We start from the raw sequence: 14,043 nt of genomic DNA, 5'->3' as shown, positions 1-14,043 counted from the left end.
CAAATGGCTCCTGGGCCTTGCTTTGACTCTCTGTATTTTCAAAACAGGTTTGGTTCTCTTGTTAAAAGATTATTTTGATCAACAATGTGACGAGGGGAAGAAAAAAGTGCCATCTCAAATTACTCAGCATGGTGAACAAAATACTAAATGCAAATTACCATGAACTTAATTTTAAAATATTAAAAATGCATCAGGATTTGTTCCTTTTACATCTGGTGTTACCTCACAACATGTAGAGCTGGTGGATAATTCAGAATTAAAATATCTCAAATTGTTGTGTATGATCAACATGCCCAACTCTACCAGCAGTATTACTTTAACACTCCTGATGCACAGAATACCTGAATTAAGTGTGCAGTCCTTGAGAAGAAACAATTTCACATCTGCAAAAAGCTTTCAATAAAAGAATATTGTGCTTAGACATATTATTTATGCTACTTCATAAATGAAAAGAAATTATTCATTTACACTGTATTTTTATTCTTTTATCTGGAATGTTACTAAGTCTACCTTTAGCAAAAATATCTTAAAACTTAAAATACTCATAAATATAAAAAATATTTGAAAAATAGAAACACATTTCTAATTTTCTTCATAAACTCTAAATGTTCACAGATTCTAAAAATAAAACCCTACAGCATAAGATTAATTTGAAGTATCTGATCTCTTTTTTAATACACATGATGCTTGGTTCAGTGTTTGTAAGGTATGGAATGCTTTCTTGGTGTGAAGAAACCCTAAAAGGAAGACTTAAACCCTGCTCTCTGTAGGCACAGAACAGGGAGGGACAATAAAGAAGCCAATGTATTTTGTACCCTCGTGGCCAGCAGCAGTGAGGAATAAATGCATGTTTCAATTGCTGTGTCTTGGGAGAAAGGACAGGGGATACAAACCTTCAGGAAAGTGTTTTCAGTAAGTTTAACTGTTTTCTCTTGTGTTGAGAAAACGAGCCCAGCACTGTACGCGACCGAGCGCCCTTTGGAAGGTCCGTGGAACAAGGCTGGCAGAGAGGGATGGTTCTTCTGCTGCTAAAAAGCCCCAGCACTGTCTGCAAAACAGAAGAGGCTGCTGACCCCGTGACAGTGACCTTTCCAGGGATTTCACTTCAATTTTGGCCAATCCCTGCACCTTCCCTCTCCCTGTGACACAAGAGAGGTCAGCGCTGGCACAGGGCCGGCACTGGGACCTGGATCCCACTCCAGACACCCCAAGCAAGGGAATGTTCACAGGGGTGAAGGTGAATGTGGGCTTGTGCTTTTTGGGGCTGTCAGAACCCTAAGTCCCCATCCCCAGAAGCCAGAAAATACCCACTTAAACCACTTAAACTGTGTAAGCACAGATTGGCTGTTACACACCTATTCACACACTGCTCTAGGTAACAAAACTGCTTCCAAATCGGGTCTTCAAACACCACTTTTTGGTTTCAGAAATAAGTTCATTTCTCCTTGAAACAATTTTGTTCTTCTCTCTGTGCCAAGTATCTAATTTTCCCATTTCAGGTACTGCACCTTCAGTGAAGCCTTCAAGGAGGTGACAGCCGAAGGGAGACATCCCACAGCAGGAGCATTTGTAGGGAGGTCTGAGTACCTCAGCATTTGCAATAGACAGATCTGGAGATCTCAGCATTTTCTACAGCTGGTGCTTTCAAGCATAAAAATATTGTGCGCTTAAAAGGGAGGCAAGATGGAAGGCATGAGAATCCAGCCCTCTCACCACACAGGAGACGTGCAAGGTTGAGCTGCTCTTTGCAAAGATTCATTTGAAATTCCCTCTGTCTACTATGTTTTTCCCTTTTAGCTCCAGTCAAGTCACAGGAGGATTCCTTAAAATGTTTTCTTTCCAAAAATATTTCTCTGATTAAGAAAAAAGAAAAAACAAAAAAAAAGAAAAAAGAAAAAAACCAAAATACACCCAATCCCTGAAGGTCAATGATTGGAGAATAAGAACTCCCCCCACAGAAGATTAGATAACATAATGTCAGACTTCTTTACAACAACAAACCCCCATGTTATCCAATAAAAATAATTTAGTAACAGAAGTCTAGGGTTGGTTTTGATAGCAACCCAACATTAAAAACATTTTTCAACCCAAGAAAAACCCACAAACCAAATCTATAAAAGCTAATGAACCTAATGACTTCTTTAATCTTTATACAATGAAAAATAAATGTATTTTTTACCAAATAAATAGGTGTCAGCCCACAGGCAGAGGAATTTTCCCACATTCTTTCATGAAGCAAATGTTTCAAAGATAAGAATTTGAATTGTTGATGCTTTCAAACTCATATCTTTGAAGACTTAAAGCAGTGAGGACAGGACAAAGAAAAAAACAAATAATATTTTTATGTAGCTGCATAAAATTCAATTTGCCAAGGCAAGCAATCACAGCAGGTGAATAAAATACCATTCATATTTTCATTACCATGCTAAAGGCAGCCAAGTCAGTTTTGTGCCTGACATTTTCTTGACAAGCTTGCAATGCTTCAGTAAGGCAATTAAAATGAGATGCAGACTTCTGCCCATGGCTAATATTTCTCTTTAGATCCAGCAAGACACCAATTGATTATGGAAATCTGAAGAAAAATGTGCTGGGAGTCATTTACTCGGCACATATGGAGATAAACTGAAGGCAATAATCATTCACAAGCAAAAGGCGCAGGAGGGATGACCACTGTGCATGGAGCAGCACAAACCCTCTACCCTCCTTCTCTTTCTTTTAGCTAATGGTATTTTTATGTTCAAAATTAGGCACAAACCAATATTTTCACATGCTAAAAAGGAAAACAAACATTTATTTTTTTTAAACTGAAGCCTCTGTGTTGTACCTAGCAATATATACCAGTACATTTGTACGTGTGGCCACGTACTGAGCTCTGTTTTCCTGCTGTCAGTAATCAATTTTGGCAGTTTTTCTCACAAACATCAGCTCCCAACTGCAGCATGTACTCAGGAGCAGCAGTGGGTGGATTATCCAGTGTAGCACAGGCACACACCACCCCAGTGAACCCCCATCCAGGTGAGTATGGCTCTCTACTTGCTAGCTCAAATAAATAATGGAAATTCTCTCTCTTTGGATAAATTTGGGAAATGTCCCTCTGATGGATACAGCAGGTATTTGTATTTTCCCAATCAGTTAAACCTTTTAAATCATTACTATTACAATGCTTATGCATTCATCCTTTGTCATACTGCACAGCAGAGCTTCTTCCTTGGCTCCTATGGGATGGGGATCCAACAGCTGTCAGCTGTTTTCTCATCAGCCAGGCGATTTTTTTAGGTTTTGTCAACATTGGAGATAAGGACAGCCCCTGACCATCTAGGATAGCCTTCTGTATTCATCTGGTACAGTGCACCCTACTAAACCTCTGGGGACGGAGCAGTGTCACACACACTTGGTAAAGTCACATAACTGTGGAATTCAATCTCTTTTGGAAGCCATTGCTTTCAGTTATCAAGAAAACGCTAGCATATTGAATTTCCTCCTAGATGGAGCATTTTTGAACATGAAGGCATTTTTAAATACACAGTAGAAAGGAGAACCAGACCAGAAGCAGGGCAGTGAGGTCATCAGAGAGCTGCTTTTCCCCCAGAAGGCTTTTAAATGATTAAATACATCAGCAGCTGAAAATTATTCCACATCAGAAGCATCATTGTCAGAGAGATGGTAATTACTTCCCTTCACCCGAATATACTCGATGTACCTCCCTTCATCAGAATCTGACATACCACATGTACATAGCCTGTTTTCAAACAGAGATTCAATTTCCTCCAGTTTTTTCCCTTTAGTCTCAGGAAGGCAGCCATAGATGAAAACCAGTCCCAAGGCAGCAAAGCCTGCGTAGAGGAAGAAGGCTCCTGCAATGTGAAACCATTGTCACAGTCAGGTACAGAGGTCCCCACCCCTCCTCTGTGCCAGGCCAGGGGAGGGGCAGAAGCAGCAGGCACAGCACACTTTGCTTTCACTCAGCAGCAGAGTGTGAAAGAAAAGGCTGGAGTGGCAGAGTTACAACAATGAGCTGTGGGTGTAGGAGAACGACTCTTTACTGCCTCATTCCTCACCAAAGTAAATTGACAAAGGCAATTCCAATTAATGTGAAAGATTATTCACATCCTTTCTGGGCAAGTCACTCTGCTCTTAAAATAAACAGCAATTAGACAATCACATGCCCAAATTAAAAAAAAAAAAAAAGCAGATGTGAAAGGAAAGAGCTTTCTTAGTTTGTCTTGACAGTGAAGGACACATTAAGACAAGTCCTCAAAATGAAAAGCTCTAGCAGAAGAAATGAGTCAGGATTAGAATAATGTTTGTGGCTTTTACACCTAATTATTATTTAAAAGTGCTTTGTGGTGGCAATTAATATTGAGAAGGAGCTTGTTCCTTCCCACAATCCACCCTACCTAGAGGGGCAGAGCAGGTAGCAAAGGACCAACAAACATTTACCTAGAGCTGCTACACTGATGGCTCAAAGGAATAACAAGCAGAGCTGAAAGGCTCTGCACTAGAAGGGATGTGAAGGTCACAACAGCTCCCTGGCAGATTAATGTGATTTAAATGACTTGTACCTGAGTGGCTGAGCAGTAACCTGACAAACACTCCACAGGGTCACACAGACAGCACTTATCAACAGCTGCATTTCTGCAAGGACCATCTGATACTGGCCTTGGATGTCACCATAAAGTGGAAAACTGCAGATGCTGTCACCTTAAGTGGGAGTCAGCATTATTTCACTAAATCAAAAGTGGGTTTTTTCCACCTTCTCTGTTTTAATCAACTATCTGGGTTCTCAGTTAAGGACAAAAATAAATGCTGCTTATGAAATCCAGACCAAATTCTATGATCCAAGCAGATCTCTAGTCTTACAAAACCACAGTGGGTTGAGAACACTGCTTTGACACTTCATAGCAAAACCAGTGGAGGGACCCAGAATCCAGAGAAAATCTCTGTGCCTATGGCAGTGCTGCACACATGGACAGAACTGTGACTTACCATAGTATGTCAGGTATTCAGCTGTATGCAGAAATGTCAGTGACACGAGCACATTGAAAACCCAGTTGACTCCAGAAGAACATGCATTTCCTGTGCTTCTGGCCCAAAGTGGATAAATCTCAGAATTGACAGTCCAGGGCATAGGACCCATCCCTAAGAATCAGGAATAAAAACATCAATCTGACTTTAATGGCTGGACTCAAAAATAAATTTAACATGCAGCTTCACTATTTGACATTTTAAACTTATATGCAAAACCAAGTATTTTCTTACCAGGTGCAAAGAAAACCAAATACAAAATAAGGCCCAGAAGTGCTGTCCAAGAGTACGGAGTGGGGCAGAAATTGTATGCCCAAAATAAATCTTCCTTTTTGAATATGGATTCATTTGAACACCTGAAAATCAACAAAACTCCTTTTTATTAAAGAATTTTCAGGGCACTAGTTGACACTGCAATATAAACATGGCAAGTAATGTACAAGGTCTTTGAGCAAAGTTCAGAAACGTGTTTTTTTCTCAAGCCTGGTCTTAGGAAGAGTAATCAGCAGAACATCCTTGAGTTTAAACACTTACCTATTTACAGATGTCCTTCAAACAACCAGTCATTACTACAAAAATGGTGATACCAAAGCCATCAAGATCAATTCACAGGAATATCACACAGTGAAAAACGAGGTCAGCAGCAGGACTTGAGATAAGATGTTGCACACAAGGGTTTAAGGTCAGATGGAAGTTAGTCCTTACATCACTGCTCAACCAACTACATGTGGCACACTTCAGGAGTAATCAGCAATGTCTTGGAGAGTGCCAAGGTCAAGTGAAGCTATAAAGAAAAGAGGTGTGTATTTTCCTTCCCACACAGTGAAACAGTTTAAGAGAACGTAGTGCTTGTAATTAGCTACTGAAAGAAAATATGTCTCCATTCCAAGGACCACGTGGGAATTCCATATTTCAAGGAATAGGTATAAGATCAGGTATTTCCTTCTGACTGTCAACAATATTTTAACAGCATACTCACAACTTTATTTTTGTCTAAATTTTTTTTAAATTGACATTTGTTTAAAGGAGTAAGTCATAAATACAACTAGTGAAACTTTTTTGCAGCCACCACTTCAACTGCTAGAGATTAAAAAACCCCACACTTTTGGAACAGAGGACTTGAAGAGACACTACTCTTTCATATGCAAAGAAGAAATTACAGAGAGCTGAACATCTGCCTGAGTTATGATTTCCAGATCAGTTGAGCACTTATGTGAAGTATGTGACCCTCTTGACAGCAGGGAAACCAGAATGAAGATGCCTGCAACAGGCAATAGGTGGGCAACAATGGTTGTGGATGGTGGTGTAACAGGCACCCTGCAATGCTTCAGAGTTCAGCAGCAATGTGCCAAGCACTGATGGGCATCCACCCAGCACTCCTGGGGAAGAAATCTTCCCTTTGTCATCATTGATGAAAGGACAACATTTAAAGCAGGATATCATGGTGAAGTCGCAGACCCAATTTCAGGACAGCTGGAAATCCAAAGCTCCAAAATATTTAAAAGAGAGAGGTTAATACTACAAATATTGGAAAAATGCATGTCTGAAACCTTGGTTGTTGCAGTGTGTTGCAATTTCCTGTTTTAGACTTCCTAGTCCCTTCCCAGGTGTGGCAATACCTCTCCCTTCCCCCTCACCCCCTTGCTGAATGAGTTCTGTCAATCAGGCTTAACATTCCAGCAAGGCCTCGTGTGGTTGGTCAAGTTCAAAGGATGCAATTCAGGCCTGGGGGTCATTGGCCTGTCTAGGTGTCCCTTGTCCCCTGAGACCCTCCTCCTCCCACCTGGTTGGTGCTCAATTGTCCCTTCCCCTCCCCCTGTCCCTGGGCTTAAATTGACCAAGGACCATGTGCTCGACATTCTGTTGGAGCTGTTACCCGGATTCAGATGTCTGTGACCATGGAATAAACTCTGGATATAAACTCTCTGACGGAATCCGCTCCCTTTTCCTCTTCACCCTCACCTGAAGCCCTTCCACCTGAGGTAAACTGAGTTTCTACAAGCCTGGGTTTGTTTCAGTGCCCAGCTGCAACATCCAGCCAGGCAAAAGTGTCTCTGAGGTGAAACACCACAGCTGCTGTCTTTGGCCCAGCAGCAAGGGTCAGACGAGCTCAGGCCCAATCTTCCTGGTAATATTGGGATCATATTCCAATACTTGGTAAAACCCTAATGCTTTCTTAATGGCAGTAACCTGTAAGATTTACAGTTCCACTTTGCACTGGAGCATCACCTGATCAAGTGGAGAAATGCTGAGCCCTTAGTTTGGGGTTGCCAATGCAGCCAGTGCTGCCAGTACACCTTTCCACCCTTCCACAGCTCTGCCCTGCTGAGTTCCCCTGGAAAGGCCATCTTATCCAGGGCATTGATTCGTTTTCACCCTTGAGGCGGAAAGCACAGAAAACAGAGCAGCTGAACTCCCTCTCCAAGACACATCCTCTGTGCCTGGGTGCAGACTGGCCCACTGCAGATACAGGAGTGCTCAGTTTCACACTGCTTCAACATCATCACTTCTGCTTCTTTTGCTGTTACACAAATTTCATTTGCAGGTGTTTGTAATGAATACAAGTTGATGAGCACTTTTAAGCATCTTGATGCTGATATGAATTTCTCCATTCTGCCCAGATTGGCAGCTCTGCAGAGAGGTTTCTCTCAAACAAAACTGTAAACAAAGACATACTTGGTTTATTATCCTGCATCCGCCTCCATGAGCACAAACTAACATGCTGATTCACACAGACACCACTGCAGGCAGGTCAGTGTGTTTCCTTCCCCTGCCATCTTTCCCCAGTTGTGTCCTGCTTTTGACAGATTGGAACACAAATGATACAAGGGAAAACCAGATGTCTCCAAAGCCTCCTGTGACTGAGCCACTCATCTATTCTCCACTGTCTGCCCCTAACAGAGAGGAAATTGTGTTGCTAAAAAAGCAGATTCAGTGCAATGAAATGGGAAAAACAGCACTTGAGACCAGATTAAATAGAAACATGGCAGTAATAAACTGTGCTTTGCTTATCCTTCAGTTGTAAACCAGCATGGTACACATAGTAAAGGCAAAGACATCTGCATTTGCTGGCATCTTGCAGTGCTGGGAATGTTAAAAAAATAACACTTCAAGGCTGGAGATTTGTTCAAGCTCTATTACTGTGATAATTCTACTATTGCACCATTGTTTATATAGGATCTATTATTTTGCTGAAGAACATACTTATAATTAGCATACAGTTTATTACCAGAGAAAATTTTGAATTTTATGCAACATGAAGGGAGCATATATGATGGAAGCAGAGGAGCAGCTACCCATCCCTTCATAAACTGAAATACAGAAGAAAATCAAAGAATCATAGAATGGTGTGATCTGAAAGGGACCTTAAAGATCATCAAGTTCCAACCTGCACCTTCCCTGGGCAGGGACACCTTTCACTAGACCAGGTTACTCAATGCCCTATCTGAACTGTTCCCTGAACACTTCCAGGGATGGGGCATGCACAGTTTCTCTGGGCAGCCTCTTCCACAGCCTGGTAACATCCCTGTTGATGGTGGCCAAGAAGGCCAGTGGCATCTTGAATACTGGTGTCAGGAATACTGTGGCCAGCAGGAGCAGGGCAGTTATCACCCCACTGTACCCAGCACTGTAGTGCACCTTGAATCCTGTGTTCAGTGCTGGGATCACTTTAAAGAGGGCATTGAGGTGCTGGAGCATGTCCAGCTGTTGTAGTGTGTTCTGTTAGTTTGTTTAATTGCTCCCCCATTTTCTGTAATGGTTCTGCCCTCCCAGTTTTTCCCACCTTAGCTCTGTCAGTTATTACGTTCCCATGGCAACTCCCGCCATGGTATTGTCTGTCATTTGGTTACCTTGGTTACTCCCGCCACAGTTTATGTCAATCCTCTCTGTTACATGATTTCCCCTCCCCTGTGTTTCCTTATATGTGAATTTGTTCTCCTCCCTGGGCCCAGTCAATCACTCCCCACTCCTCCTAGTTTGCCAGCATCTTCTGTGCTTAGGGAGACTTGATTGGCTATGGCTCCGGGGCCCCTCTTTACATTGTTTCTACTGGGTTTTTCCTCATGTCAGTTATCCTAAGTTCACTCCCCTACCTTCCCCTATTGGTCCTTTGTAAACGCCTCCCTGAGATCCTTCCTCCCCTTTATAACCCTGTTGCACCTTTTGTTCAGGATACTCGCTGGCAGATACGTTAGATTCAACACCTGGGTGTCTGTCATTCCCGGGTTCTACAATAAATCTGAGAAGTCCCCAGTGAGTGTCTGGACTCTTTACTCTCGTTGGCCAGCAGCGATTCCGTCCGCTGTGAGCACAGCCAGAAGCCTTCTGACGCCGAGGGGTGCTCTCACATTGCAGCTGGGTGTTGGCCGCCCTTCTGCCAGCCGGACACCTGACTTTAAGGCCACACCTTGCTGCATCCAGCCAAGGGCAACAAGGGTCATGAATGGTTTAGGAAACAGATCTTATGAGTAATGGTTGAGGGAGCTGGGTTTGTTCAGTCTTGAGGAGCATCAGGGGGCATCTCATTGCTGTCTCCAGCTACCCAAAAAGAGATTGTGATTAGATGAGGGCTGGACTCCTCTACAGTGACTGAAGTGAGAGGCCCAGGGGAAATGGCCTTAAGCTGAGTCAGGGGAGATTAAGGTTAGATTGTAGAAGTAGTTTTTTCCCTGTTAGAGTGCTCAGGCATTGGAATGGGTTGTCCAGAGAGTGTTGGAGTCACCATCCCTGGAGATGTTTAAGAGGCTGATGTGTTCTAATGGTTACAGGGGTAGTGCTGGGCTGGTCAGACTTGATCTTTACGGGTTCTTCCAACCTTGATGATTCAATGGCTCTAGAAGGTTCCCATGGGCCCAGCTGTCAGGCCTGTGCAGGCCCCTCTGGATGGCATCCCTTCCCTCCAGCATGCTCACAGCAGCACAGAGCTTGGTGCAAACTTGGTGAGGGCACACCCCATCCCACTGTCCCTGTCATCAGCAAAGGTCCTAAACAGCACCAGCTCCAGTGCTGACCCCTGAAGAGTATCACTTGTCACTGGTGCCACTTGGTCATTGAACTGCTGACTGCAACACTTTGAGTGACCACGCAGGCAATTCCCTGTAAATGTACAAGTGAAATGATGCAGTCACGTCCTGGTGCAGAGTTTGCATGTACCAATAAGCTGGGCAACAGTCACATTGGTACAACCAGTGAGGACACACCACATCATAGCCTCTGAAACTACTGCCAGACCAAAAACATGAAAATGCTACACTGAAAACCTTTACTATGATTTTTTTTGGCTAAATGTTTTCTGCAGGCTACTTAAGATGTACATCAGTTCTAATTAATGAAAGCCTGAACTACCAACAGTTGATGCAAAAAATTCAACTGACTGAAAACAGATGAGATTGGTAGATTTTCAAATTACAAGCATTATATAGTCAGTTTCAAAATCACAGAATCCACCTTCTATCAGATATGGTCTGAAGCTCAAAAGAACTAAAGCTTTGCTCCCCATCTCCTTAAATTACCTTCATGTGGTACATAAAAGAAGGTAAGAAAAGAGCCAGTGTGGGGAATCTAAAATATTATTGGTAATTACAGGAGGATGAAATAGGATAAAAACCACTTCCCTTGATGATCAATGTAAATTTTTGTAATACTTGAGCCATTTTGGCTGTACAATAATTCTGAAGCACAACACTGAAAACCCCAGTGTGAGAAATGGCTGGGCAAGACACAGCACAAGACAGACACCAATTTGATTTTCTTCTCAAATATCCATTAATTTTTGCTTTGCTGTGCAATGAGGACTGTCTAGCCCTAAAGATGCAGGTTTTGCTTGGATTAATTGTTTCATTGTAAACAGTTAATATATTTTTAATATGAAAGTTGCTGACTTCTCATTGTCTTTTAAGCCCTTCAGAAGCATCTTAAATTAAGATCAAAATCTTAAATTTAGATCAAAAATCTTAAAAGGTCAAAATTCAAATGAAGTCAGACAAAGGAAATTATTTTTGAAGAAAAACACTAATGTGATCGTCCATCTCTGTAAAATGCTTGTTAGAACAAGCATATTTCAAAATTACACATTCTCCTCTGAGATAGACTTTGACATCAGGTGCTGATGGCACACAAAGATTTTATAGTTAATTCACAGTTTCACTAATCCCTCATTTCTTTGTTCTAACACAAGTAAAACTACTTAAGGACTGCTCTTATGCCAGCCTTTTGTGCCTAGGTTATCAGGATGATGATGATCTACAATTTGCCAATTTAAGTCTCAAGTGTAAAACAAATATATTTGATTTACTAAAAATCTACTTTAAGGAGATTTTTACAGTCTCCTGTGTAGAGTGCTGACTTTCATATCATGGCAATCTACTGAACAATATAAACTTATGCCAAGTTCATTCAGTCATGTTTTCATCTGAAGTCTGTCATGGAAATGACAGAGGACAAAAGAGACACAATTTAGAGTAGCTGCTGTTTGGATGGAGGAAGGCTTTTGTGGATGATGCTTGGGAACAACTAAGATTATTTATCCACAATCAATTACTTATCCTGTAGAAGAATCTGAATCTCAACATTTGGATTAGTTCTCATAAGTTCAAGCTCCTCCTCTTCTGCTAAAGATATTTAATTGTATGAACAAACCCCCAGCTACCTTAGAGGGCAGAATTTAGCAAGGTACCAGATGAACTGTGTAATAACTCATTGGTAGTCAGACACATAACTAAGGAGAGCTCTGGAAACCACCTCTACCCTGTCCATCAAGTGGCCTCCCAAACCCACCCATGTACATCCAAAATAGTCACATTAGCACAACCCACAGAAACCAGTTAAACCATGAGGAATAATTTCACTATAAATCAACATATTCTGTTTTAAGGAAAAATCCTTGCTCCTTTTTTATGCACGTGGTAAGACGCTGTCTAAAGCATCAAGTGAACTGCAACTCAACCTGACAGATTACTTTAAACCTGACTAATGTCAGAATCAATAATTTCTAAGCTTTCCCACAGTTCCCTAGCTACTGTGGTCCATGCCTGAGAAGCTCCACACCTCTCTGGAGAAGTTTGCATTTATCACTTTGACTTTATAGTTTACACAGAGAAATAATTCATCCATTAAACCAGATGTTAGCTAAAAATTTACAGATGAAGCTTCTTACACCAGATGACAGCAACTGAAAAACAAAAAAAAACCCTAAAAATCCCTAAACCAAAACAAAAAAAAACCCAACAAAATCCCAGACAACCAGAAAAAAACAAACATACAGCCTTGAAAAATTATTGTCATAAAATTTCATGGGATTCAGCTACACATTGCTTAACCTTCATTGCATAAAATACAGAGTTTTTGGGACACTTATTGAAGCCTTTTGCTATAACTGGCAAAGAGTTTTAAAAATACTAGTATATGTTTCAAAAACCTGGAAAAATAGTTTAGTTCACAGCAGAGAAAGCAAATTGCACCTCACTAGATGACTGGTGCATCTGTATATGATGGAAAAAATGTTTATCACACTGACCCCCCTGCTACAGGATCTATCCTTTACTTGATGATCTTAAGAGCCTTTTCCAATCTAAATGATTCCATGATTCTCAGTCACGTCAGAACACACACTTGCAAGAGACAGCACACTGATCTGATTTACCTCTGGCCGACTACCTGATCACAGATGAACATTATTTTTTAGTATTATTATTTATTTATGTAAGAATCTTTAGGTTGGAATTCAAACACTTTCACAAGCTGAGAAATTTCAGCTTTACAACTGCATCTGAATTTGCCTGATAAATAGATTGCTGGAGCTGTTACTCAGTCTGAAGAGACTGAGCAACAGCAGTCTGGAAACAGGAGCAATTTTTCCCCATGACAAATAGGTGCTCAAAATTATTCACATCAAAGGGGTTCTGAACTGTTTGCTGATCTGGACATTTCAGTACTTTTGTAACCACCTATCAGTGGATTCTGAAGTGTGGACAACACAGTTGTGTCTGTTGCCAAAGTAAGAAACTCAGCTGTGTGACAGTGCCAGCTCGACACTCCTGAGCGCGGTGTTGTGAGGTCCCCAGACGAGGTGAGAGATGAGAATTTGACTCCAAGTTCTCAGAAGGCTGATTTATTATTTTATGATATGATATGAAAATGACATCCTAAAACTACACGAAACTACAGAGAAAGGATACAGACAGAAAGCTAGCAAAGAAATTACAATGAAAGCCCAGGACTGACTCCTCAGAGTCCGACGCAGCTGGCTGTGATTGGCCATTAATTAAAAACAACTCACATGTTGACCTCATGCTGGGTCAACAATTCTCCAAATTACATTCCAAAGCAGCAAAACATGGAGAAGCTGAGGCTTCTCATCTTGCCAGGAGAAGAAATCCTGGCAAAGGGATTTTTCATAAAATATCACTGTGACACCTGAGCTGTGGGGCTGAGCAAGCACCTTTGGTGGGATTAGATAACTCTAATCTCCAGTGAAAGATGCTCAGTTTGGGATTTGCCTCAGACTTCTTTTATTCTATCCAGGCACCTTGCAAGTCCCTGTGGCTGCCTCCAAGCTGTCAGTTACAATTCCCCACTCTGCTGTCACACCCCAAGGGTTTCAGGCTTCATTCTCCATCATATCTGCCAGGAGGGGAGAGAGACAAATCTGCTACTGCCAGAACTCTGTCCAACAGGCTTCCCCATCATCTTTAGTGCACTCCTTACCTTGGGAAATGGACTCAAACCAGGAAAATGCAGAATAATGTTTACCCAGTGTTAAAGCCCAACCATTTCAGATCTCACAGCAGCTGACAGTGCTCTCAAAAGCTGGGAGCAGAAATAAATACACACCAGATTTTTGTTAGAGGAGACAAAATTACCTTCATTGCACTATACAGAGATTGACTTATTTTTCTTCCCAAGCTTTCTCCTCCCCTTCCAAAGTATTAGATGGTCACAAAAAGTGTCCAGAAACATCTGATGTCTCAGTGTCCTTTCCTAGTTCTAATTCTGATTCTGACTGGACACACTTGGTTA

The 14,043-nt window shown here is 41.6% G+C and overlaps 1 protein-coding gene across 1 annotated transcript in view; it reads right to left on the bottom strand.

Moving 5' to 3' along the window:
• Window positions 1–456: 456 nt before the first annotated feature.
• Window positions 457–14,043, bottom strand: part of SLC2A13 (solute carrier family 2 member 13) — a 143,459-nt gene continuing 129,872 nt past the window's right edge. Inside the window, exons 8-10 of the mRNA XM_054272783.1 lie at window positions 5,260–5,381; window positions 4,987–5,139; window positions 457–3,854 (exon numbers count right to left, since the gene is read on the bottom strand). Coding sequence (XP_054128758.1) covers window positions 3,628–3,854; window positions 4,987–5,139; window positions 5,260–5,381 — 502 coding nt within the window. The 3' untranslated portion in view covers window positions 457–3,627. The remainder of the gene's footprint in view (window positions 3,855–4,986; window positions 5,140–5,259; window positions 5,382–14,043) is intronic.

The sequence above is a fragment of the Melozone crissalis genome, unplaced genomic scaffold (assembly GCF_028551555.1).
Source record: "Melozone crissalis strain CALT ecotype California unplaced genomic scaffold, PUWL_Pcris_2 ptg000004l_1, whole genome shotgun sequence".
Classification (NCBI taxonomy): Eukaryota; Metazoa; Chordata; class Aves; order Passeriformes; family Passerellidae; genus Melozone; species Melozone crissalis.
Note: the sequence above shows the minus strand (reverse complement) of the source record. Positions and strands in the feature narration are given on the sequence as shown.